Source organism: Piliocolobus tephrosceles, chromosome 16 (assembly GCF_002776525.5).
Source record: "Piliocolobus tephrosceles isolate RC106 chromosome 16, ASM277652v3, whole genome shotgun sequence".
Classification (NCBI taxonomy): Eukaryota; Metazoa; Chordata; class Mammalia; order Primates; family Cercopithecidae; genus Piliocolobus; species Piliocolobus tephrosceles.
The window spans coordinates 55,692,579-55,715,911 of record NC_045449.1 but is presented as its reverse complement, the minus strand read 5'-3'; the positions used below and the strand labels follow the sequence as shown (position 1 = coordinate 55,715,911).

At 37.8% G+C, this 23,333-nt stretch overlaps 1 protein-coding gene across 2 annotated transcripts in view; it reads right to left on the bottom strand.

Annotated features, from left to right (window-relative positions):
• The window catches only part of EFCAB13 (EF-hand calcium binding domain 13), a 130,727-nt gene that overhangs the window by 97,709 nt on the left and 9,685 nt on the right, over nt 1-23,333 (bottom strand). Inside the window, exons 3-7 of one of the 2 annotated variants that reach the window (XM_026448065.1) lie at nt 13,513-13,673; nt 7,032-7,143; nt 4,158-4,288; nt 3,352-3,434; nt 196-339 (exon numbers count right to left, since the gene is read on the bottom strand). In XM_026448065.1, coding sequence (XP_026303850.1) covers nt 196-339; nt 3,352-3,434; nt 4,158-4,288; nt 7,032-7,143; nt 13,513-13,673 — 631 coding nt within the window. The remainder of the gene's footprint in view (nt 1-195; nt 340-3,351; nt 3,435-4,157; nt 4,289-7,031; nt 7,144-13,512; nt 13,674-23,333) is intronic. The other variant, XM_026448066.2, reaches the window with a different exon arrangement.

The window sequence follows — 23,333 nt, the reverse complement described above, 5'->3', positions numbered from 1 at the left end:
AGGCCAATTTTCAATATCATTATTGTAAGTAATGTTCTTGTAACATATAAAAATGTTTCATAACATATAATATGACCAAAAATGATGTTTTTATAATACATTTTAAGGTTTAGCTTTCCTATCATTTGTAATTAATCTGACAAACATATTTATGATTGCAGATCCTTAAACTAATACTGAAAAGATAAAACTTACCATCAATATCAACAGTCTTTAGTGCCTGTCGCATTTCTAAATCACTTATAGAAATTCTCAAGATGCCAAGGATCACTGGAAGATCATTCACATAAATCTTACCACTTCGAATTTTACTAAAAATTTTACAGGCTTTATGAAGTGCTGTACAGACATAACAAAACAGTTAGTTAATTAATCAAAAAGAATAATTATCCTTATTCCCCCAACTATCTTTCAAAAAAATAATAATCACTAAAAGAAAGGGGAGCAAATCTGTATTTTCAGCCTTTCAAACTTCTTTCTTTTTTACCCCACCGTCTTCAATCTTTTAATATTCAAATCTTTCAACCTGTTTCCTAAAGAACTTTCAGAAACTGTCACAAAAGTTGCACAAGGGCATATAGGCAAAGGCTTCCACAACTTGCCCTGGGAATAGTAAATTTTTCCTCTGTGTTCCCATAGCACTTACTATGTATCTCAGTCAAAGCCCTTGGTATTATGATTGCTTGCATGTCAATATCCCTCACTAAACTGTCAGCTTCTACGAAGCAAGATTTTTCATTCTTCTGTTTCCAGTGCCTAATTAAGAAGAAATTCTCCAAAAAGAGTCTATTGAACTGAATTTTTTGGTTCAGTGGATACTATATTTTCAGAAAAGAGGCAATCGAGCCGGGCACGGTGGCTCAAGCCTGTAATTCCAGCACTTTGGGAGGCTGAGATGGGCGGATCACGAGGTCAGGAGATCGAGACCATCCTGGCTAACACGGTGAAACCCCATCTCTACTAAAAATACAAAAAACTAGCCGGGCGAGGTGGCGGGCGTCTGTAGTCCCAGATACTCCGGAGGCTGAGGCAGGAGAATGGCGTAAACCTGGGAGGCGGAGCTTGCAGTGAGCTGAGATCCGGCAACTGCACTCCAGCCGGGGCGACAGAGCAAGACTCCGTCTCAAAAAAAAAAAAAAGAAAAGAAAAGAGGCAATCGATGATAGTGCTGTTTTTGTTTGTCTTTTTAGAGCCAGAGTTTCTCTGCTGCCCAGGCTGGAATGCAGTAGTGCAATCATGGCTCACTGCAGTCTCAAACTCCTGTCTCGAAATCCTGGGCTTAAACAATCCTCCCACCTCAGCCTCTCCAGTAGCTAGGACTACAGCTGTGTGCCAACATGCCCAACTAATTTTTTGTTTTTATGATTTTTTGTAGGGATGGAATCTCACTATATTGCTCAGGCTGGTCTTGAACTCCTGGTCTCAAATGATCCTCCCACATTGGCCTTCCGAAGTGCTGGGAATACAGACACGAGCCACCTCACCCAGCCCTGACAGTGATAAATACAAAATAATGACTAAAAAGTTGATAATAATGACTTTATTAAGTTTTAGTAGAATTTTGGAGGTGGAAGCCAGATTTCCATGAAATGGGAAGTGAGAAAATTCAGCAACTAATGAAAACAACTCCTTCAAAAAGCTTTTCTGAAAACTACTGAGTAAAAATTAGCAAAGCATAGACCTTGAGAAAGCAGAAGAAAATCAAGAAATGAAAGGATTAGTCTGGTGAAAGGGCACCTTTTCCAATGAGACAAGATGAAAGGACATGAATGTTGTTTGTAGGTAGGAGTATCAAGGAGTTTAGGAAGCTTCCCAACAGCCTTTACTAACTCTCTACGAAAAAGCAAAGCCACATGATCCAGTAATCCCACTTCTGGATATTTAGCCAAAAGAATTAAAATCAGGATTTTGAAGAGACAGTAATACTCCCCTGTTCACTGCAGTACTATTCACAATAGCCAGCCTATGGAAAACAATCTAAATATCTGTGGAAACAACCTAAATGTCAGATAAATAAGGGGGAAAAAAGTATATTATATACATATAATAGAATATCATTCAGCCTTTAAAAAGAAGAAAATCCTGTCATATGTAATAACATGAATGAATCTGAAGGACATTATGCTAAGTGAAATAAGCCAGTTAAAGAAGGACAAATACTACAGAATTCCAATTATATAAAGCATCTAAAATAGTCAAACCTATGGAACAAAGAATAGAATTGCAGTTGCCAGGAACAGGGGGTATGAGGAAATAGTGAGTTGCTAATCGGTGAGTACAAAATTTCAGTTACATAAGATGAATAAGTTCTATAGAAATACTGTACAATATTATGCCTATAGATAAGAATAACCTACATTTTTAAAATCTGTTAAGAGGGTAGATCTCATGTTAAATATTCTTACCACAATAAAATTTTTTTCAAAAGAAACAGGGCAGAAAAGATTAAGTTTCATAGATTTCAGACTAGCAAGTTTTAATTTTATTTTAATTAAGTAAAACATTTTTAAATGTTTAAAGTTGGATAGATGACATAATTGAGTATTTGAGGTGAGTAGTGAAGGTTTGGAATAGGTACCAAAGGAAACAGGAGAGATCACACCACAACTTAAAGGGAATACCAACTGGTGCTAAGGGCAGCTGAGGTTGGAAATCATACAATCATAGTGGCACCAAATGGAGAGGTCAAGGAAATAAAATTCTAAATAAAAAGAGCTGGAAGCATAAGAGATTGTGAGTAAAGAATAAGACATTAAAGTCTGAGATTTTCACATAATGACAATGTGCAATTTGTGGCCATCAGTGTTGGTCAGGGGAATCAAGGTAAAATAATTGGTTTTGAAAGTGTGAAGCTACAGCAGTATGAGTCACCCATTTGGACACTAAGATACACAATATGACAACCAGAGTTAAGGTAAAAGGAAAACTATGCGAAATTATTCCATAGGTATAAAGGAGAAGCCCAAGATATGGGAGAGGTCAGTGTCATGAAAGCGTGAAGGGTAGTATAAGCCTTAAGATACCAAAGACTAAATTCCAGTGATATCAGTGACTCCAGCACTTACTAATTTATCCATGATGTCATATGCAGACATTTTTCCAAAAAATACACTTGAACTAGTATAAGCTACATCTTATATTTTACCTATCTTAACCAATACAACCAAAGATATTTATGGATTAAACTATCTACTTTTGCTTCCTCAGAGCCTGCAGCATTTGCATATCATGTATTACCAGTTGATACCATAAGCCATTAAAAGTAGATGAAGAGGCACTAACTGCTGAAACAATTCCTAAAAAGCACATAATCAGGAAATGTATTCAAGAAATTTTAGAACCTCTTATTACCACTTAATTCTTGTGAGTGTAAATATCCATGGGTTACTTCATCATATAATGTCATGTAGAGGTTAGACAGCATTTCCTTTTCCCTGTCAAAGAAACAGTCATATTAGAAAGTGGCAATGAAAATATGCAAATTCCATTTTAAAATATTAGCAAACCTACCAATAGTCTGAGATTCATAAGAACCTTTCTTGAAGAACTATCCAAGTTAAGGAAAATTCCGTATTCTTCACGTCAGAAGTCCCACCTTATTTCTTTTTGAGATATTTTTCTATAAAGCAGAATTTACCTTAGTCTGTAAATAGTGCCCATGACCTACTATCCTTTGACTGTGGTCCAATTTTTCCTATTCTTAATACGAGTCACAGCAAATTTTTAAGGAAGTTATTATAATAAAGCAAACAAGAACATCTTTAAACAGCCAAAGAATCTCAGATTCCATCACCTATCAGTAAAATGTCTGGAAAAGATGATTTATCTAATACTGCAACATGTAAATAACTGGAATCATATAATGTTAGTGTTGGAAGACATCTTAAGAGTCCATTTAGTACAAGATCCTTATACAGATGTGGAAAGTGATACCCAGAGATGTAAATTTTACAAAAGCCTAAGCATGTGAGGTCAATCAGGACTCAAATCTAAGTCTTCCAATTCCATATACAGCGCTCTTATCTCTACACAATCCTAAGAGCATAGTTAGCATAAGCTACTTGATATTCTTTATGTAGAAGGGATAAATGATTCTGGAAAGAAACACCCAAGTCTGAACCCAACCTTCAAGAAACACAGTACAAGGATTTAAATACCGAGTAATTGCGGAAGATGTACAAAGCGGTGATGAAGTCTTGTGAATGCTGTACTGATTCGGCAACTTGCATAAAGAGTTTTCTTTCCTAGTCACCTTCTCCTTTGACAGCTTCAGAAAAGGAGGGATAATCTAGAGCCAAATGCAAGTATGTTGGTGCCTGAGGTCACACTGGTAATTCAGCATTCTTGGATGATAAAACTCTTATAAGATAATTAATCATACCTTGGCTCCTCATTAATTATGCTTCTGGTGTAAAATTGCCTTTTGTAATTAAATTACATTTAATATAAAGTAAAATTTAAATAAACTATACAATGTTCTTTTGCAAAACCATGGTTTTCTTAAGTATGCACTTAATCATGTCATTAATAGTTGGTCAATATATAGTAATGGATTTTACAAAGCAGGGAAAACCTATGTTATAGAGAGAACAAGAAGACTTAGCCACCAGACTCTAGGCTACATATAAAGGCTTTGACTTAAGTGCAATGTGGAGAATCAACACAGTTATTCAAATGATACAGGTAATTTTGTTTTTGATTATCTCTATCATTGAGCAAATTATCCACTTAAGATTGCATGTATAAACACGATTCCAAAAAGGCAAGCAACTAGGTGGAGAGGAAAGTAGCACTTTAGAAAAATGAGAATTCTAATTATAGGTGTCTTCAATTTTACATGGAACCCTGAGCACTGAGTTTTAATGACCATGCAAGATGTGGAAAAAAGACTCTCACATTACACAAGATTGACAGGAATTGGTACTGAGATGCCATACAGAACCAATATCTTCAAAAGACAATGTTTTCAGCAAGAGTGGGGAAGGAAAAAACTTATCCCCAGTATGATTAAAACATGTCTCCATCCCAGCTCCAGGTTGGAAAAAAAGAAAGACTATTCCTCCTGATTAGTCATAATCATAACTCTACATACATGAGTTTGGAAGTCAAATCTACACCAAATATATGGGCCAGGGAAACAGAAACCAAAAACTTCATTTAAAATGACCTCTGATTTGTAATACTTCTGAAGCGCATGGCAAAGGCAAAAGCAAATTATCTTTTTAAAAATTCTCTTGAAGAAGGGCAAATTGAAAATTTCCACAGATTTAGATCAACTATATATGAAAGAATGTACAAAATATATATAACACCCAAAGAACAAGTTAACATGAGTGAGAATCAGACAAAACAACAAACACAACATTTAGATCCCCCAAAAATTTCATATAGTGAATTGATCAGATACCAATCTTGAAATAACTATAGAATATGAGCAAAAAACATGACACACGGCATATTTTAAGAACCATCAGGCTGGGCGCGGTGGCTCAAGCCTGTAATCCCAGCACTTTGGGAGGCTGAGACAGGCAGATCACGAGGTCAGGAGATCGAGACCATCCTGGCTAACACGGTGAAACCCCGTCTCTACTAAAAATACAAAAAACTAGCGGGGCGAGGTGGCGGGTGTCTGTAGTCCCAGCTACTTGGGAGGCTGAGGCAGGAAAATGGTGTAAACCCGGGAGTTGGAGCTTATAGTGAGCTGAGATCCAGCCACTGCACTCCAGCCTGGGCGACAGAGCAAGACTCCATCTCAAAAAAAAAAGAACCATCAAATAAAATTTCTGGAGGTAAAAAATAGAATCACTGAAATTAAAATCCCAAAGGAAAGGTTAAACTGTAGATTAGATTCAGCTAGATAAAGAATAAGTGAACTAGAAAGAAGATGGGGAGAAATTACCAAGAACAAAATCGAGAGACAGAATAGATGAAAAATATGAAGCAATGTTAAAGAATATAGAAAACAGGATGACAAAATCTAATACACATCTAATAGAAGATACAAAAGGGACAGTAAAGAGATTGAAAGAGGGGAAATATTCTAAAAGATAAATATATTAGAATTTTCCAGAATTGAAGAAAGGCATGCATTCTCAGATTTAAGAAGCACAGCAAATACTAAGACAGAGGGGAAAAAAGGAAATACACCTCTAAGTATATCATAGTGAGTGACAACACAAAAAGATATTCCATGTTCTAATATCTGAAACTGTGACTATCACCTTATTTGGAGAAAATGTCTTTGCAGATGTAATAAAGTTAAGATCTTGAAATGAAATATACAATGACAGGCGTGCTTGTAAGAGAAAGGAAGGAGATGAGATACAGACACAGGAAAAAAGGCCATGTGAAGACTCATGGGAAGATGAAGGCAGAGATTGGAGTTACATTGCCACAAACCAAAGAACACCTAGGGTTGGCTGGGTGCAGTGGCTCACGCCTGTAATCCCAGCACTTTGGGAGGCCGAGGTGGGCAGATCACAAGGTCAGGAGATCGAGACCATCCTGGCGAACACGGTGAAACCCCGTCTCTACTAAAAATACAAAACATTAGCCGGGGGTGGTGGCGGGCGCCTGTAATCCCAGCTTCTCTGGAGGCTGAGGCAGGAGAATGGCTTGAACCCGGGAGGCGGCGGAGCTTGCAGTGAGCGGATATCAGGCCACTGTACTCCAGCCTGGGTGACAGAGCGAGACTCCGTCTCAAAAAAAAAAAAGAACACCTAGTGTTCCTGTTACAAAAGCAAAAATGTTAGGAGAGAGCACAGTAAAAAAGACAAAAAAAATAAGTTTAATAGAAAAAAAGGCAAATTTTTCATAAGCTCCTGAAAGATTCCTTGTTCTATTTTTTTTTTTTTTTTTTTTTTTTAAGAAGAAGGAAAAGGAGAATGAAGAAGAGAAGAGGAGGAGCAAGAGTAGGTAGTAATATTTAAGACTCTGACATTTCAACACTTGGACTAAAAAATATAAGGGAATGTTTGAGGGCTAAGGAAAACACTTGAAGGTAAAAGAAAAATTTCCAAATCTTTATTTACCTCAGTTCTTTTACTGTGCTGTTGTACTTGTAAACTCTTTCTCCCACCTTTTTTTTGTACTAAAAAATCAGAGGACTTTTCTTCTCCACAAAGAAATACTGACGTTTCAAATCTAAATGACACAGAAATTGGAATCACTCTTGAATTTCTTTTTGCTTTTTCTTATTCTTTTCAAATTTTAATTATGGAAATTTTCTAACATATACAAAAATATACAGAATCCCATCACCCAGTTTCAACAGTGGCCAATCCTATTCCATCTATATCCCATGCCTGTGTTCCCATCCCTTATTATTTTTGAAATAAATCACAGTATATTATTTCATTTGTAAGGATTTTAATAGAAATCTCTACAAGGTGTCTTTTTTTGTAGAGATTGGGCTGGGTGTGGTGGCGCACACCTGTAATCCCAGCACTCTGGGAGGCCAAGCTGGACAGATTGCTTGAGGTCAGAAGTTTAAGACCAGCCTAGCCAACATGATGAAACCCCATCTCTACTAAAAATACCAAAATAAAATTGACATGGTGACACATGCCTACAGTCCCAGCTACTCAGGAGGCTGAGGCACAAGAATCGCCTGAACCTGGGAAGTGAGCTGAGATCGAGTCACTGCACTCCAACCTGGGTGACACAGCATGACTCCATCTCAAAAACAAAACAAAACGAAAAAAAAACACCATATGACAGCTAAAAATTAACAATTTCTTAATATCATCAAATATACAGGCAGCATTCACATTTCCAGTTGTCTTGTAAATTTCATAAAACTTCTTAACATTTTGCATCAGGACTCAATAAAATCCCAGCATCACAGTTGACTGAAATGCCTTTTTAACTTCTTTTCATCTATAAGTTCTCCTTCTATACATTTTACTATCATTATAATTATTATTACTAGGTCATTTGTCCTGTAGATTTTCCACAGTCAGGATTTTGCTGATTGTATCACCATGGTTGTAGGATTCTAGACGCTTGAACATATTAACGTTCAATAGTCGAGGGAGATGCAAAACCACTCTCTAGGTGGTGATGTTATTCCATCAGGAAGCACATAATGTCCAGTTGGCTATTTGTGGTATTAGCAGCTACTTATAAATAATAACTAGATCTAGTAAATCATGAGGGACTGGCTGGGCATGGTGGCTCACGCCTGTAATCCCAGCACTTTGGGAAGCCAAGGTGGGCAAATCACCTGAGGTCGGGAGTTCGAGACTAGCCTGGACAATATGGTGAAACCCTGTCTCTACAAAAAATAATAATAATAATACAAAAATTAGCCAGGTGTGTTGGTGCATGGCTGTAGTTCTAGCTACTCAGGAGGCTGAGGCAGGAAAATTGCTTGAACCTGGGAGGCAGAGATTGTGAGCCAAGATTGCACCACTGCACTCCAGCCTGGGTGACAGGGCAAGACTCTGTCTCAAAAATAAATAAAAATAAAAATAAAAAATCATGAGAGACTGCAAAGTGATTATATTATAAATCCATCATTCCTTCAATCATTAGTTAGAATATTTCTTTTTTTCTGTGTGTAGAGATGGGATCTTGCTAAGTTGCCCAGACTGGAGTGCAGTGACTATCCACAGGTGTGATTATAGTGCACACTACAGTTTCAAACTCCCAGGCTCAAGTGATTGTCCCACCTCAGCCTCCTGAGTACTGAACTATAGGCACATACCACCATGCCTGGCTACTAGAATACGTCTACAAATAGAAACTTTCTCTCATGTACTATTTGGTTGCCCAGTGGTACAGTTTCATATAGAATGGCAAGATACAGAGAGATTCAACTGATTTAAAAAAGAAGAAGAAAGAAAGGCAAGATAATTGCTCTATTGTTTTCCTTTTTTTACCGCTTTTCATAACAAAGACTTGGCTCACTTGTAACCTCTAAAAATGACAAAATAATTTTATACCATTTTGAACACATAGACTTAAATGTATTTGATGCAGTTTAATTCCCTGAAATTATTATAATTATTGATGCTCCAATTTTCTCATCTTTTATAGGAAAAGGTGGGAGCCTCTTCAAGCAGGCTCTTGAGTCCTTCTGATGATTCCCTGGTAGCAGTCTTTTTTATTAATAGTTTCCTTATCTCCGGAAGACAAGATGTTCCAGGCTTACTGTACATTTCCTTTCACAGACATGCAATCAGCACTTCTCTAAAGAGCCTTTTAATAAGAAATGGTATTTCAAGACTAAAGTTTGGGCATTAGAAGCTGAACTTCTTTTTAATCAACATTCTTCTTTCTTATTGTTTCTCTTATTTCTCCTTTTTCCTCTTAATTGGACGGTCAAAAACCCTTTTTTTTTTCTTTTTTTTTTTGAGACAGAGTCTTGCTCTGTTGCCCAGGCTAAAAGCACAGTAGTGCGATCTCAAGACCTTTCATAACACAAACATTCCATAAACCAGGGTTCCCCAACCTCTGGGCTGTGAACCAAAACTGGTCCACACAGTAGGAGGTAAGTGGCTGGAGAGGAAGCATTACCACCTGAGCTCCACCTCCTGTCAGATTAGCGGCGGCATTAGGTTCTCATAGGGGCACAAACCCTATTGTGAACTGTGCATGCAAGGGATCTAGGTTGTGCCTCCTTATGAGAATCTAATGCCTGATGATCTTCTAAGGTAGAACAGTTTCATCCAGAAACCACCCCTGCCTCCTCCCCATCTCCTTGTCTGTGGAAAAAATATCTTCCATGAAACTGGTCCCTAGTACCAAAAAGGCTGGAGACCACTGCCATAAACTATACAACAATAAGATAAAATGTAATTATGAATTACATTTGAATTAAATTTTAGAAGAGAAGACACATACTCTTACGTGTGCTTCAAGTAATCTAGGGTAGACTTAAATTTCAAGAACAACTCCTCAGGACAGAGACTAACTAGACTATATCTACGAGAGATTCAGGTGAACTCAGCCCTAAGCAAAATTGTGACATAAAAAAAAAATTATAATTTATGCCACTCCCCTTTTTTAACAAGTACCTTGGCCTTTTTTTCCAATTTTATGTATTTATTTTAAGTTGATAGATAAAATTATATGTATTTATTGTGTTTCTTCAATTTATTTTTTAATTGACAAATAAAATTATATGTATTTACGGCATACCCTGCTCTTTTTTTTCTGATTTATTTCTCCAAGAAAAAGTATCTAGTTTTTTTGACACACTATCCCTTTAAATCCAATCTCCCAAATTCATACCCTGTGAACCCCCATACTTTGCTCTTCACTTCCCTGAAGCTGCCATATGATTAGATCCCTCTGCAGTCCTCTAGTCTCAAAGCAAGGACTTTCAACTATTTTGTCTATGACCTACAGTCAAAAGTACATTTTCTATTGAGGTATAATATACATACACAGAGAGAAGAGGTGCAGTAGAAAGTAAGAGAGAGACAGGAGGAGGGAAAAGCACTCTAATGTTTTCAATTCTATTCTAACTTATTTATTGAAAAAAAAAAAAAAACTAGTAGTAAACCAGCTGCAGTGGCTCTCACCTGTAATCCCAGCACTTTGGGAGGCGAAAGTGGGAGGACTGCTTCAGGCCAGGAGTTCAAGACCAGCCTGGGCAATATAGCGAGACCCCACCTCTCCAAAAAATTTAAAAATTAGCCAGGCGTGGTGGTGCACACCTGTAATCCTAGCTACTCAGGAGTGTGAGGCAGGAGAATCTCTTTAGCCCAGGAGGTCCAGGCTGCGATGAGCTACGATCATGCCACTGCACTCCAGTCAGGGTGACAGAGTAAACTCCTGCCTCAAAAAGGAAAAAAAAAAAAGAAAAACTAGTAGTGACCTCCTAAACTGATTTCATGACCCATTAATGAATTGCAACTTGCAGTTTACTGGTGCTTTATATACCCCATATATGCTTATTGAAGTTGAGCCTTCTTACTTCTAGTATAATCATGACTTCCACTCCATTACATGACTTTTGATCTTTCACCTTTTTTCAAAAAATGATAAAGAAAATAAAATTTTAATCTGATGAATGTAAGGCCTCTTTAAATTATCAGGCCCAAAGAGGCATTAAAATGAGATAGCAGTCACTGTCTCACATCCCCTTGAGCTAAGCAATTATTTCAAAGTTGCCTGCTATGTGGACTCTAGACTGTCACCAAGTAGCCACAAATTAACCTAACAATGCCATACACTGGATACCATAACTCATATGTTAGAGTTCGCACTGTATAGCCAATCACTAATCAATGTTATTTCTGTAAACCAGTGAGAATTCCTGAAAAACAACTTCTGTAATCAACCCATCTCCTGATTGGTACCTTTTTTCTTTAAAAACTTGAACCTCTCCTTTGTTCTCCAGAGTACCTCCCAAGTGTTTCCCAGGCTGCAGTCCTCATCCTGGACCCAAACAAATTCTCTACTTATATTAATTTTGCCTCAGTTTCCTTATTTAGGTAAACAAAAGTGTAAGTGTATTTTTTAATTATGAGCTGTTTCACACATTTCACAGAATAAGGATGATTTGGTATACATAATGAATAAGTAAAAACATTTGTCCTGTACCCCGTTTTTATTTTTTTTTATTTTTATATATTTAGAGGGCACAAGTGCAGATTTCTTACAAGCACATAGGCATTGTGGTGAGTTTAGGCTTTCAGTGTACCCAGCACAAAATTCAACCCTCAACCCTCCTCCCTTTTGTAGTCCCAATGTCTATTTTCTACTCTGTATGTCCACGTGTACCCATTGTTTCGCTCCCACTTACAAGGGAAAACATGCACTGTACCCCATTCTTTTGAGGCATGTGCTTTCCACAGTGCTAACCTATCTTGAACAATGCTAATGGAAGAAGATAAAGGGATGCTTCCACGACCTTCCTTTTCTTCCTAGGCAACAAGTTTTATCGTAGTCTTCTAGAAATAATTGCTTCATCTTTTGCCATCTACCAAACAGGAGTAGTGGTGAAAACGTTAGATTAAATAAAAGTGAAATACAGATTTCTGGAAGGTAGAGGAGATTTTTATTTAGGTGCCTCTCCAATCATAATGTGTAGGTAATTTCCAGTTTCACCAACAGGTAAGATGAGCATTTAGTTAAAGATAAAGTGACATAAGCTCTGAATGTTTCCCAGAGGCTTTTGTATTTTTTTATTTTTCAGTCATTTTATAAATAATAATAAATACAGATTGAGTATTTCTCCTACATGCATATAAAATGCTAGAACTTCTATAACTAACAAAAGGCAACCAGGCAATGCAGCATACAAGAAAGAACTGCTAAAAGATTCAAATAGCTTGGCCGGGCGCAGTGGCTCAACGCCTGTAATCCTAGCACTTTGGGAGGCCGAGGTAGGCAGATCACAAGGTCAGGAGATCGAGACCATCATGGCTAATACAGTGAAAACCCATTTCTACTAAAAATACAAAAAATTAGCCACGCATGGTAGCGGTCGCCTGTAATCCCAGCTACTCGGGAGGCTGAAGCAGGAGAATGGCTTGAACCCGGGAGGTGGAGCTTGCAGTGAGCCAAGATCGTGCCACTGCATTCCAGCCTGGGCAACAGAGTGAGATTCCATCTCAAAAAAAAAAAAAAGGCTGAGTGTGATGGCATGCACCTGTAGTCCCAGCTATTCGGGAGGCTGAGGCAGAAGAATCACTTGAACCCAGGAGGTGAAGGTTGCAGTGAGCCATGGTTGCACCACTGCACTCCAGCCTGGGTGACAGAGTGAGGCTCTATCTAAAAAAAAAAAAGATTCAAATATCTTAATTTCATGGAAGGCACAAAGTCAAGCCAAGAGGAAAGAAGTTTCTGTTTCCTTCTTAAATTCTCTTTAAGACAAACTTAACAGACATATGGATAATTGTTCTCCTCTAACTGGAATCCTACGATTCCAGTTAGCTTATAGCTTCCTTATAGGCTTCCATATGTGATACAATTTGACTCTGTGTCCCTACCCAAATCTCAGGTTGAATTGTAATCCCCAATGTTGGGGGAGAGACCTGGTAGGAAGTGACTGGATCATGGGGGCAGATTTCCCACTTGCTGTTCTCATGATACTGAGTGAGTTCTCATGAGATCTGTTTGTTTAAAAGTATGTGGCACTTCCCCCTTCATTCTCTCTCCTGCTGGCCTTGTGAAGGTGTGCTTGCTCCCCCTTCCCCTTCCACCATGATTCTGTTTCCTGAGGCTTCCTCAGCCTTGCTTCCTGTAAAGTCTGCAGAACCATGAGCAATTAAACCTCTTTTCTTTATAAATTACCTAGTCTCAAGTAGTTCTTTAAAACAATGTGAGAACCGACTTAGACAACATGGAAGCCTATAGACTTCCACATGGCTGCGAGAAAAGTCAAAAAAAATGTAAGAACAGCTATTTGGGAGTTAAAATTATGCTACTAAAAGAATGACCACAAATATGCATGATCCTATACACATGGTACATTATGAGAACACATAAGCTACGTTTTGGCACTCTTAACTTGCAAAAGAATAATTCAATAAAGTAAGTTCAGAGTTTTTAACTTACATTTTTTTATATTCTGGGCTCAAACTCCTAATTTCCGGTGAAATTTTCTTCTCTATTGTTTTAGAAAACTTGATGTATTTCTTGTGGTTAATAGTTCCTGATGACAAGTCAGTTGCAAAAGAATTAGAGCCATCATCTAAGAAGTCAATATTTTCCTGTGCCTGGAGAATATAAGAGCTATAATCAAGCATGTCATCTTTGCACATACATATTAAATATGAAATTCTGGGTCAAATCATTCATTTTAGATCAATATTCTTTCTCAAATAGTGCTACCAAACAGAATTTTGATGAAAAAGGTTTTACTATTTTTCCAGATTCAGTACATACTCTAACTACAATTTTACATAGTGCACTATACAGCTATAAAACGAACATCATTTATTAATATATCTAACAGTTATTTAATCTAGCAATTTTTCTTTTTTTGAGACAGGGTCTCTTTTTGTTGCCTAGGGTGGAGTGCAGTAGTGCAATCATGGCTCACTGCAGCCTTTACCTCCCAGGCTTAAGCAATTCTCCCACCTCAGCCTCCTGAGAAACTGAGACCACCGACATGCACCATCATGCCTGGCTAATTTTTTTATTATTTGTAGAGATGAGGTCTCTCTACATTGCCAAGGCTGGTCTCAAACTTCTGAGCTCAAGCAGTCCTCCCACCTCAGCCTCCCAGTGTGCTAGGACTACAGGCATGAGCTACCTTTCCCGACCTGGATCTAGCTCTTAAGGTATCAAGATACAAAAGATTATCATACTCTTTGCCAAGCAAGGTACAAAAGTTTATCATACTCTTTGCAAAGTAGTATTTTTATTATAAAAATTAACTTGATTTTAGATACAAACCAAAGCCGTGATCCATGAATAAATAATCAATAAGTTAAACTTCATTTAAATTAAAAGCTTCTGCTCTGTGAAAGACACCATATCAAGACAATGAAAGGAGAAGTCACAGACTGGGAGAAAATGTTTTTAAAAGACATATCTGATAAATAACTGTTATCCAAAATATACAAAGAACTCTTAAAACATAATAAAAAAAGAACTCAATTTTAAAATGAGCTAAAGACTTGAACAGATACCTCACTAAAGAAGATGTACAGAAACATGGTAAATAATGACATGAAAAGAAGCTCAACATTATAATTGGATTAGGGAACTGCAAATTAAAAGGAAACACCATTATAGACCTGTTAGAATGATGAAATTTTAACAAAAAAACCATAAAACTTTGATAAAAGAAACTGAAGAAGACACAAATAAATGAGAAAATAGCCCAAGTTCATGGATTCAAAAAATTAATGTTGTTTAAATGTCCATACTATCCAATGCTGTTTACAGATTCAATGCAATTTCTCTCAAAATTCCAATGTCATTTTTCACAGAAATCAAAAAATCCTAAAATTCATATGGAACCAGAAAACACCCCATATAGCCAAAGCAATCTTAAGCAAAAAGAACAAAGTTGGAGGCATCACACTTCCTAATTTCAAAACAGATCATAAAGCTATAGTAATCAAAACAGAATGTTACTGGCAATAAAAACAGATAAACCAACCAATAGGACAGGATAGAAAGCCTAGAAATTTTCCAAATATTTACATTCAGCTGATTTTCAACAAAGTTGCCAAGTACACACAATGGAGAAAGAACAGTCTCTTCAATAAATGGCATTCGGAAAACTGGATATCCCCTGAAGAAAAATGAAATTGGGACATCATCTCACACCATATACAAAAATAAATTTAAAATGCATTAAATATTTAAACACAAGACCTAAAAGTGTAAAGTTACAAGAAGATAGGGGAAAAGCTCTATCACATTGGTCTGGGGAATGATTTGTTGGGTAAGACTCTATAAGCACAGGCAACAAAAGCAAAAATGGAAAATGGGATTATATGAAACTAAAAAGCTTCTATACAGCAAGGGGAACAATCAACAGGGGAGAAACAACCCACAGAAGGGGAGAAAATATTTGCAAACCCTACATCTGTTAAGGGATTAAGGGGTTTATACCCAAATTACATAGGGAACTCAACTCAGCAAGAAAACAAACTATCCAATTAAAAAATGTGTGAAGGATCTGAACAGACATTCTCAAAAGAAGACATACAAATGGCCTACAGGTTTGTGAAAAAATGCTCAATATCACTAATTATTAGGGAAATGCAAAATAAAACCACAATGAGATATCATCTCACACTATTCTGTTAGATATTCTGTTAGAATAGCTATTATCAAAAAGACAAAGGATAACAAGTGTTGGCAGGGATGTGGAGAAAAGGGAACATCTGCACACTGTTGGTATGAATGTTAGTACAGCCATTCTAGAAAACAGTATGGAGGTTCCTCAAAACTTAAAAGCAGAATTACCATATGATCCAGCAATCCCATTTCTGGGTATATATCCAAAGGAATTGAAATTAATATGTTGAAGAGATATCTGCACTCCCATATTCATTTCAGCATTATTCACAATAGCCAAGATACAAAATAACCTAAGTGTCCATCAACAGATGGATACATGAAGAAAATGTGGTGAATATACACAAATGAATACTATACAGCTTTTAAAAAGAAGGAAACTCTATCATTCACCATAACATGGATAGAACTGGAAGACATTATGCTAAGTAAAATAACAGGCACAGAAAGACAAACACTATATGATCTCACTTACATGTGAAATCTAAAAATGTTGTTCTCATAGAAACAGGGAGTAGAAAGATGGTTATCAGAGGCTGTGGGGTGGAGAGGTTTGGAGGAGGAAGAGGGATGGGGAATGGGAAGACATTGATCAAAGGGTACAGAGTTTCAGTTAGACTGGAGGAACAACTTTTAGTGATCTAATGCATTGTATGGTGAACATGGTTAATAAATAATATATACTTCAAAATCACTAAAATATTGTTTATGTTCTTACCACAAAAAAAAAGTTGGTAATGAATATGTTAATAGCTAGAAATATTATAGAAAATATTTCTATAATGTATACATAGATCAAAATACTACATTATGCCCCATAAATACACACAATTATTATTTGTCAATTTAAAATAATAATAAAAAACTCAATTAAGGAAAAAGAATAGCAATAATCCAAAACACTGACAACAACAAATGCTGGCAAGGATGTGAAGCAAGAACTCTCATCATTGCTCATGGGAATGCAAAATGGTACGACCACTTTGGAATACAGTTTGGCAGTTTCTTACAAAACTAAACATACTTTTACCATACAATTCAACTATTGCACTTGTTGGTATTTACTCAAACAAGCTGAAACTTTATTTCCACATAAAAACCTACAATTGGATGTTTATAGCAGCTGTACTCATAATCACCAAAACTTGAAAGCAATCAAGACGTCCTTCAGTAATTAATAAGTAAACTGTGTTAAATGTAGAGAATGGGATATTATTTAGTGCTAAAAAGAAACAAGCTATCAGGTCTTGAAAATACATTTTAAAACTTTAAATGCACATTAAGTGAAAAAAGCCCGACATGAATGGTTCCATATTGTATAACTCCAACTATACAACATTCTGGAAAAGGCAAAACAATGGAGATGGTAAAAAACCAGTGTTTGCCAGGAGATGGGGGAAGGAGAAGTAAATAGCTAGAGCACAGAGGATTTTAGGGCAAAAATAATAATCAACACAGTAAACAGATAACCAACAGAATGGGAGAAAATATTTGTACACTATACATCCAACAAAAGACTAATATATAGAATTTACAAGGAATTCAAACAAATCAGCAGAAAAAACACAAGTACTCCCATTAAAAAGTGGGAAAATAACATGAACAGATATTTCTCAAAAGAAGATATACAGTCAACAAATATGTGAAAAATGCTCAACATCACCAATCACCAGAGAAATGCAAATTAAAACCACAATGAGATATCACCTTACCCCAGCCAGAATGGCCATTATTAAAAAGTCAAAAAACAATAGATGTTGGTGCAGATGGAATGAAAAGGGAAAATTTATACGCTGCTAGTGGGAATGTAAATTAGTATAATTTCCACAGAAAACAGTATGGAGATTTCTCAAATAAATAAAGGTAGATCTATCATTCAATCCAGCAATCCCACTACTGGGTATCTACCCAAAGGGAAAAAAAAGTCATTGTATCAGAAAAAAACAAAAACACCTAACGTATATGTTTATCTCAGCACAATTCACAATACCAAAGGTATGGAACCAACCTAAGTGTCCATCAACTGATGAGAGGTTAAAGAAAATGTGGTATATATACTATGGAATACTACTCATCCATAAAAAAGAACAAAATAATGTCTTTTGCAGCAACTTGGAAGAAACTGGAGGCCATTATCCTAAGTGAAGTAACTCAGGAACAAAAAAACAAATACCGCATATTCTCATTTATAAATGGGAGCAAAGCTATGAATCCAAAAAGGCATATAGAGTGATAGATATTCAGAAGTGGAGAGGGGGCAGGGAAGTGAAGGATGAAAAACTACCTGTTGGGTACAACGTATACTATTCAGGTAACAGGTACAACACTAAAAGCCCAGACTTCACCACTATATAATTCAGCCATGTAACCAAAACCCACTTGTACCCCTGAAGCTATTGAAATAAAAAATATTAGATAAATATCTTTCTCTACAAAAAATAACAAAAAACAAAGCCTATATTAAAAAAAAGAAGAAGCTATATTGCTTCTAAATAGACACGTCTTCCCACCCCTGCAAAAAAAAAAAGAAATAAGAGTTTAGTGAAAATAAACATGTTTAGAAAAAGAGGAATGCAGTTGGAAATATTCTCTCCTGAAATTTGGCTGTTTCTTTAAGACATGTGGCAGCATCCAGTCCATCAAAGGTGTATTAGTCCTGAGCCTTTGAACCCAAAGTTGACCCTGAAGATCACACAGACAATTTACAAAGATTACCAAGGAAGTTTAGAGAGAATCTCTATTTCCACAGGATGGAAATGAGCAGAACTATTTCAGTGACTTTTAGACTCTGCATCATTTGTCTTATAACAAAGGCATACCTTTAGATTGTTTCAAAAAGGCAATTCGATTTGCTGCCTTGATGAGATGTGTATTACAAATGATGAATGGATTCCTAAAGAGATTGAAAAAAATGACCCAAAATAGAAAGCAGAGAGGGAAAAGGGGTAGGAAATCTAAAAAGACAGAAAAACCTGTTACCAAAGGCCAAGTGAATGAAAACAAAGAGTGAATAGAAGCTTTTGACACAGAAGAAGAAAAGAATCTCGGAAACACTCTAGTAAAAGGTAAGCCATCTGGGAAGTATAAATTATACAGTCTAAGGAAAACAAACTGGTATGATACTTTAATATTAATTTTTAAGAATTCATCTTCAAAATCATTTTATAAGGGCAAAATCAACAACGTAGTAGGTATAAAAAGGTAAGCTTTAAATGTATATACATGTATATATATGATATAAAGTACATATCTCAGCACTTTTCAAGAGTCTCTGAGATTATTTTTCAGACTATATTATAGGTACATGTTTTACACAGTAGTGTCAGATCTTCTAAAAGGATAAATTTAAAAGATTAGGACTCTCGGGAGCAAGATGGCTGAATAGGAACAGCTCCAGTCTCCAGCTCCCAGCGCGAGCAACACAGAAGACAGGTGATTTCTGCATTTTCAACTGAGGTACTGGGTTTATCTCACTAGGAAGTGCCGGACAATCAGTGCTGGTCAGCTGTTGCAGCCCGACCAGTGAGAGCTGAAGCAGGGCGAGGCATCACCTCACCTGGGAAGCGCAAGGGGGAAGAGAATCCCTTTTCCTAGCCAGGGGAACTGAGACACACAACACCTGGAAAATCGGGTAATTCCCACCCCAATACTGCGCTTTAAGCAAACGGGCACACCAGGAGATTATATCCCACACCTGGCCAGGAGGGTCCCACACCCATGGAGCCTTCCTCATTGCTAGCACAGCAGTCTGCCATCTAACTGCAAGGCAGCAGCGAGGCTGGGGGAGGGGCGCCCGCCATTGCTGAGGCTTAACTAGGTAAACAAAGCCCTGGGAAGATCGAACTGGGTGGAGCTCACAGCAGCTCAAGGAGGCCTGCCTGTCTCTGTAGACTCCACCTCTGGGGACAGGGCACAGCTAAACAACAACAACAACAACGAAAGCAGCAGAAACCTCTGCAGATGCAAACGACTCTGTCTGACAGCATTGAAGAGAGCAGTGGATCTCCCAACATGGAGGTTGAGATCTGAGAACGGACAGACTGCCTGCTCAAGTGGGTCCCTGACCCCTGAGTAGCCTAACTGGGAGACATCCTCCACTAGGGGAGACCGACACCCCACACCTCACACGGTGGAGTACACCCCTGAGAGGAAGCTTCCAAAGCAAGAATCAGACAGGTACACTTGCTGTTCAGCAGTATTCTATCTTCCGGAGCCTCTGCTGCTGACACCCAGGCAAACAGGGTCTGGAGTGGACCTCAAGCAATCTCCAACAGACCTACAGCTGAGGGTCCTGACTGTTAGAAGGAAAACTAACAAACAGGAAGGACACCCACACCACAACCCCATCAGTATGTCACCATCATCAACGACCAGAGGCAGATAAAACCGCAAAGATGGGGAAAAAGCAGGGCAGAAAAGCTGGAAATTCAAAGAATAAGAGCGCATCTCCCCCTCCAAAGGAATGCAGCTCATCACCAGCAACGGATCAAAGCTGGACGGAGAATGACTTTGACGAGATGAGAGAAGAAGGCTTCAGTCCATCAAATTTCTCAGAGCTAAAGGAGGAATTACATACCCAGTGCAAAGAAACTAAAAATCTTGAAAAAAGAGTGGAAGAATGGATAACCAGAATAATTAACGCAGAGAAGGTCATAAACGAACTGACAGAGATGAAAACCATGACACGAGAAATACGTGACAAATGCACAAGCTTCAGTATCCCACTCGAGCAACTGGAAGAAAGAGTATCAGCGATTGAGGATCAAATGAATGAAATGAAGCAAGAAGAGAAACCTATAGAAAAAAGAAGGAAAAGAAATGAACAAAGCCTGCAAGAAGTATGGGATTATGTAAAAAGACCAAATCTACGTCTGATTGGGGTGCCTGAAAGTGAGAGAGAAAATGGAACCAAGTTGGAAAACACTCTTCAGGATATCATCCAGGAGAACTTCCCCAACCTAGTAGGGCAGGCCAACATTCAAATTCAGGAAATACAGAGAACGCCACAAAGATACTCCTCCAGAAGAGCAACTCCAAGACACATAATTACCAGATTCACCAAAGTTGAAATGAAGGAAAAAATCTTAAGGGCAGCCAGAGAGAAAGGTCGGGTTACCCACAAAGGGAAGCCCATCAGACTAACAGCAGATCTCTCGGCAGAAACTCTACAAGCCAGAAGAGAGTAGGGGCCAATATTCAACATTCTTAAAGAATTTTAAACCCAGAATTTCATATCCAGCCAAACTATGTTTCATAAGTGAAAGAGAAATAAAATCCTTTACAGATAAGCAAATGCTTAGAGATTTTGTCACCACCAGGCCTGCCTTACAAGAGACCCTGAAGGAAGCACTAAACATGGAATGGAACAACTGGTACCAGCCATTGCAAAAACATCCCAAATTGTAAAGACCATCGAGGCTAGGAAGAAACTGCATCAACTAACGAGCAAAATAACCAGTTAATATCATAATGGCAGGATCAAGTTCACACATAACAATATTAACATTGGCCAGGCGCAGTGGCTCAAGCCTGTAATCCTAGTGCTTTGGGAGGCTGAGACGGGTGGATCACGAGGTCAGGAGATCGAGACCATCCTGGCTAACCCGGTGAAACCTCGTCTCTACTAAAAAATACAAAAAAACTAGCCGGGTGAGGTGGCGGGAGCCTGTAGTCCCAGCTACTGGGGAGGCTGAGGCAGGAGAATGGCGTTAACCTGGGAGGCAGAGCTTGCAGTGAGCCAAGATCTGGCCACTGCACTCCAGCCTGGGCAACAGAGTGAGACTCTGTCTCAAAAAAAAAAAAAAAATTAACCTTAAATGTAAATGGACTAAATGCTAAAATTAAAAGACACAGACTGGCATATTGGATAAAGAGTCAAGACCCATCAGTCTGCTGTATTCAGGAGACCCATCTCACATGCAGAGACATACATAGGCTCAAAATAAAGGGATGGAGGAAGATCTACCAAGCAAACGGAGAACAAAAAAAAGCAGGGGTTGCAATACTAGTCTCTGATAAAACAGACTTTAAACCATCAAAGATCAAAAGAGACAAAGAAGGCCATTACATAATGGTAAAGGGATCAATTCAACAGGAAGAGCTAACTATCCTAAATATATATGCACCCAATATAGGAGCACCCAGATTCATAAAGCAAGTCCTTAGAGACTTACAAAGGGACTTAGACTCCCATACAATAACAATGGGAGACCTCAACGCCCCACTGTCAACATTAGACAGATCAATGAGACAGAAAGTTAACAAGGATATCCAGGAATTGAACTCATCTCTGCAGCAAGCAGACCTAATAGACATCTATAGAACTCTCCACTCCAAATCAAAAGAATATACATTCTTCTCAGCACCACATCACACTTATTCCAAAATTGACCACATAATTGGAAGTAAAGCTGTCCTCAGCAAATGTAAAAAAACAGAAATTATAACAAACTATCTCTCAGACCACAGTGTGATCAAACTAGAACTCAGGACTAAGAAACTCAATCAAAACCACTCAACTACATGGAAACTGAGTAACCTGCTCCTGAATGACTACTGGGTACATAACGAAATGAAGGCAGCAATAAAGATGTTCTTTGAAACCAATGAGAACAAAGATACAACATACCAGAATCTCTGGGACACATTTAAAGCAGTGTGTAGAGGGAAATTTATAGCACTAAGTGCCCACAACAGAAAGCAGGAAAGATCTAAAATTGACACTCTAACATTACAATTAAAAGAACTAGAGAAGCAGGAGCAAACACATTCAAAAGCTAGCAGAAGGCAAGAAATAACTAGGATCAGAGCAGAACTGAAGGAGATAGTGACACAAAAAACCCTCCAAAAAATCAATGAATCCAGGAGTTGGTTTTTTGAAAAGATCAACAAAATTGATCGACCGCTAGCAAGACTAATGAAGAAGAAGAGGGAAGAATCAAATAGACACAATAAAAAATGATAAAGGGGATATCACCACCGACCCCACAGAAATACAAACTACCATCAGAGAATACTATAAACACCTCTACGCAAATAAACTAGAAAATCTAGAAGAAATGGATAATTTCCTGGACACTTACACTCTCCCAAGACTAAACCAGGAAGAAGCTGAATCCCTGAATAGACCAATAGCAGGCTCTGAAGTTGAGGCAATAATTAATAGCCTACCAACCAAAAAAAGTCCAGGACCAGATGGATTCACAGCTGAATTCTACCAGAGGTACAAGGAGGAGCTGGTACCATTCCTTCTGAAACTATTCCAATCAATAGAAAAAGAGGGAATCCTCCCTAATTCATTTTATGAGGCCAACATCGTCCTGATACCAAAGCCTGGCAGAGATACAACAAAAAAAGAGAATTTTAGACCAATATCCCTGATGAACATCGATGCAAAAATCCTCAAGAAAATACTGGCAAACCGGATCCAGCAGCACATCAAAAAGCTTATCCACCATGAACAAGTGGGCTTCATCCCTGGGATGCAAGGCTGGTTCAACATACGCAAATCAATAAACGTAATCCAGCATATAAACAGAACCAAAGACAAAAACCACATGATTATCTCAATAGATGCAGAAAAGGCCTTTGACAAAATTCAACAGCCCTTCATGCTAAAA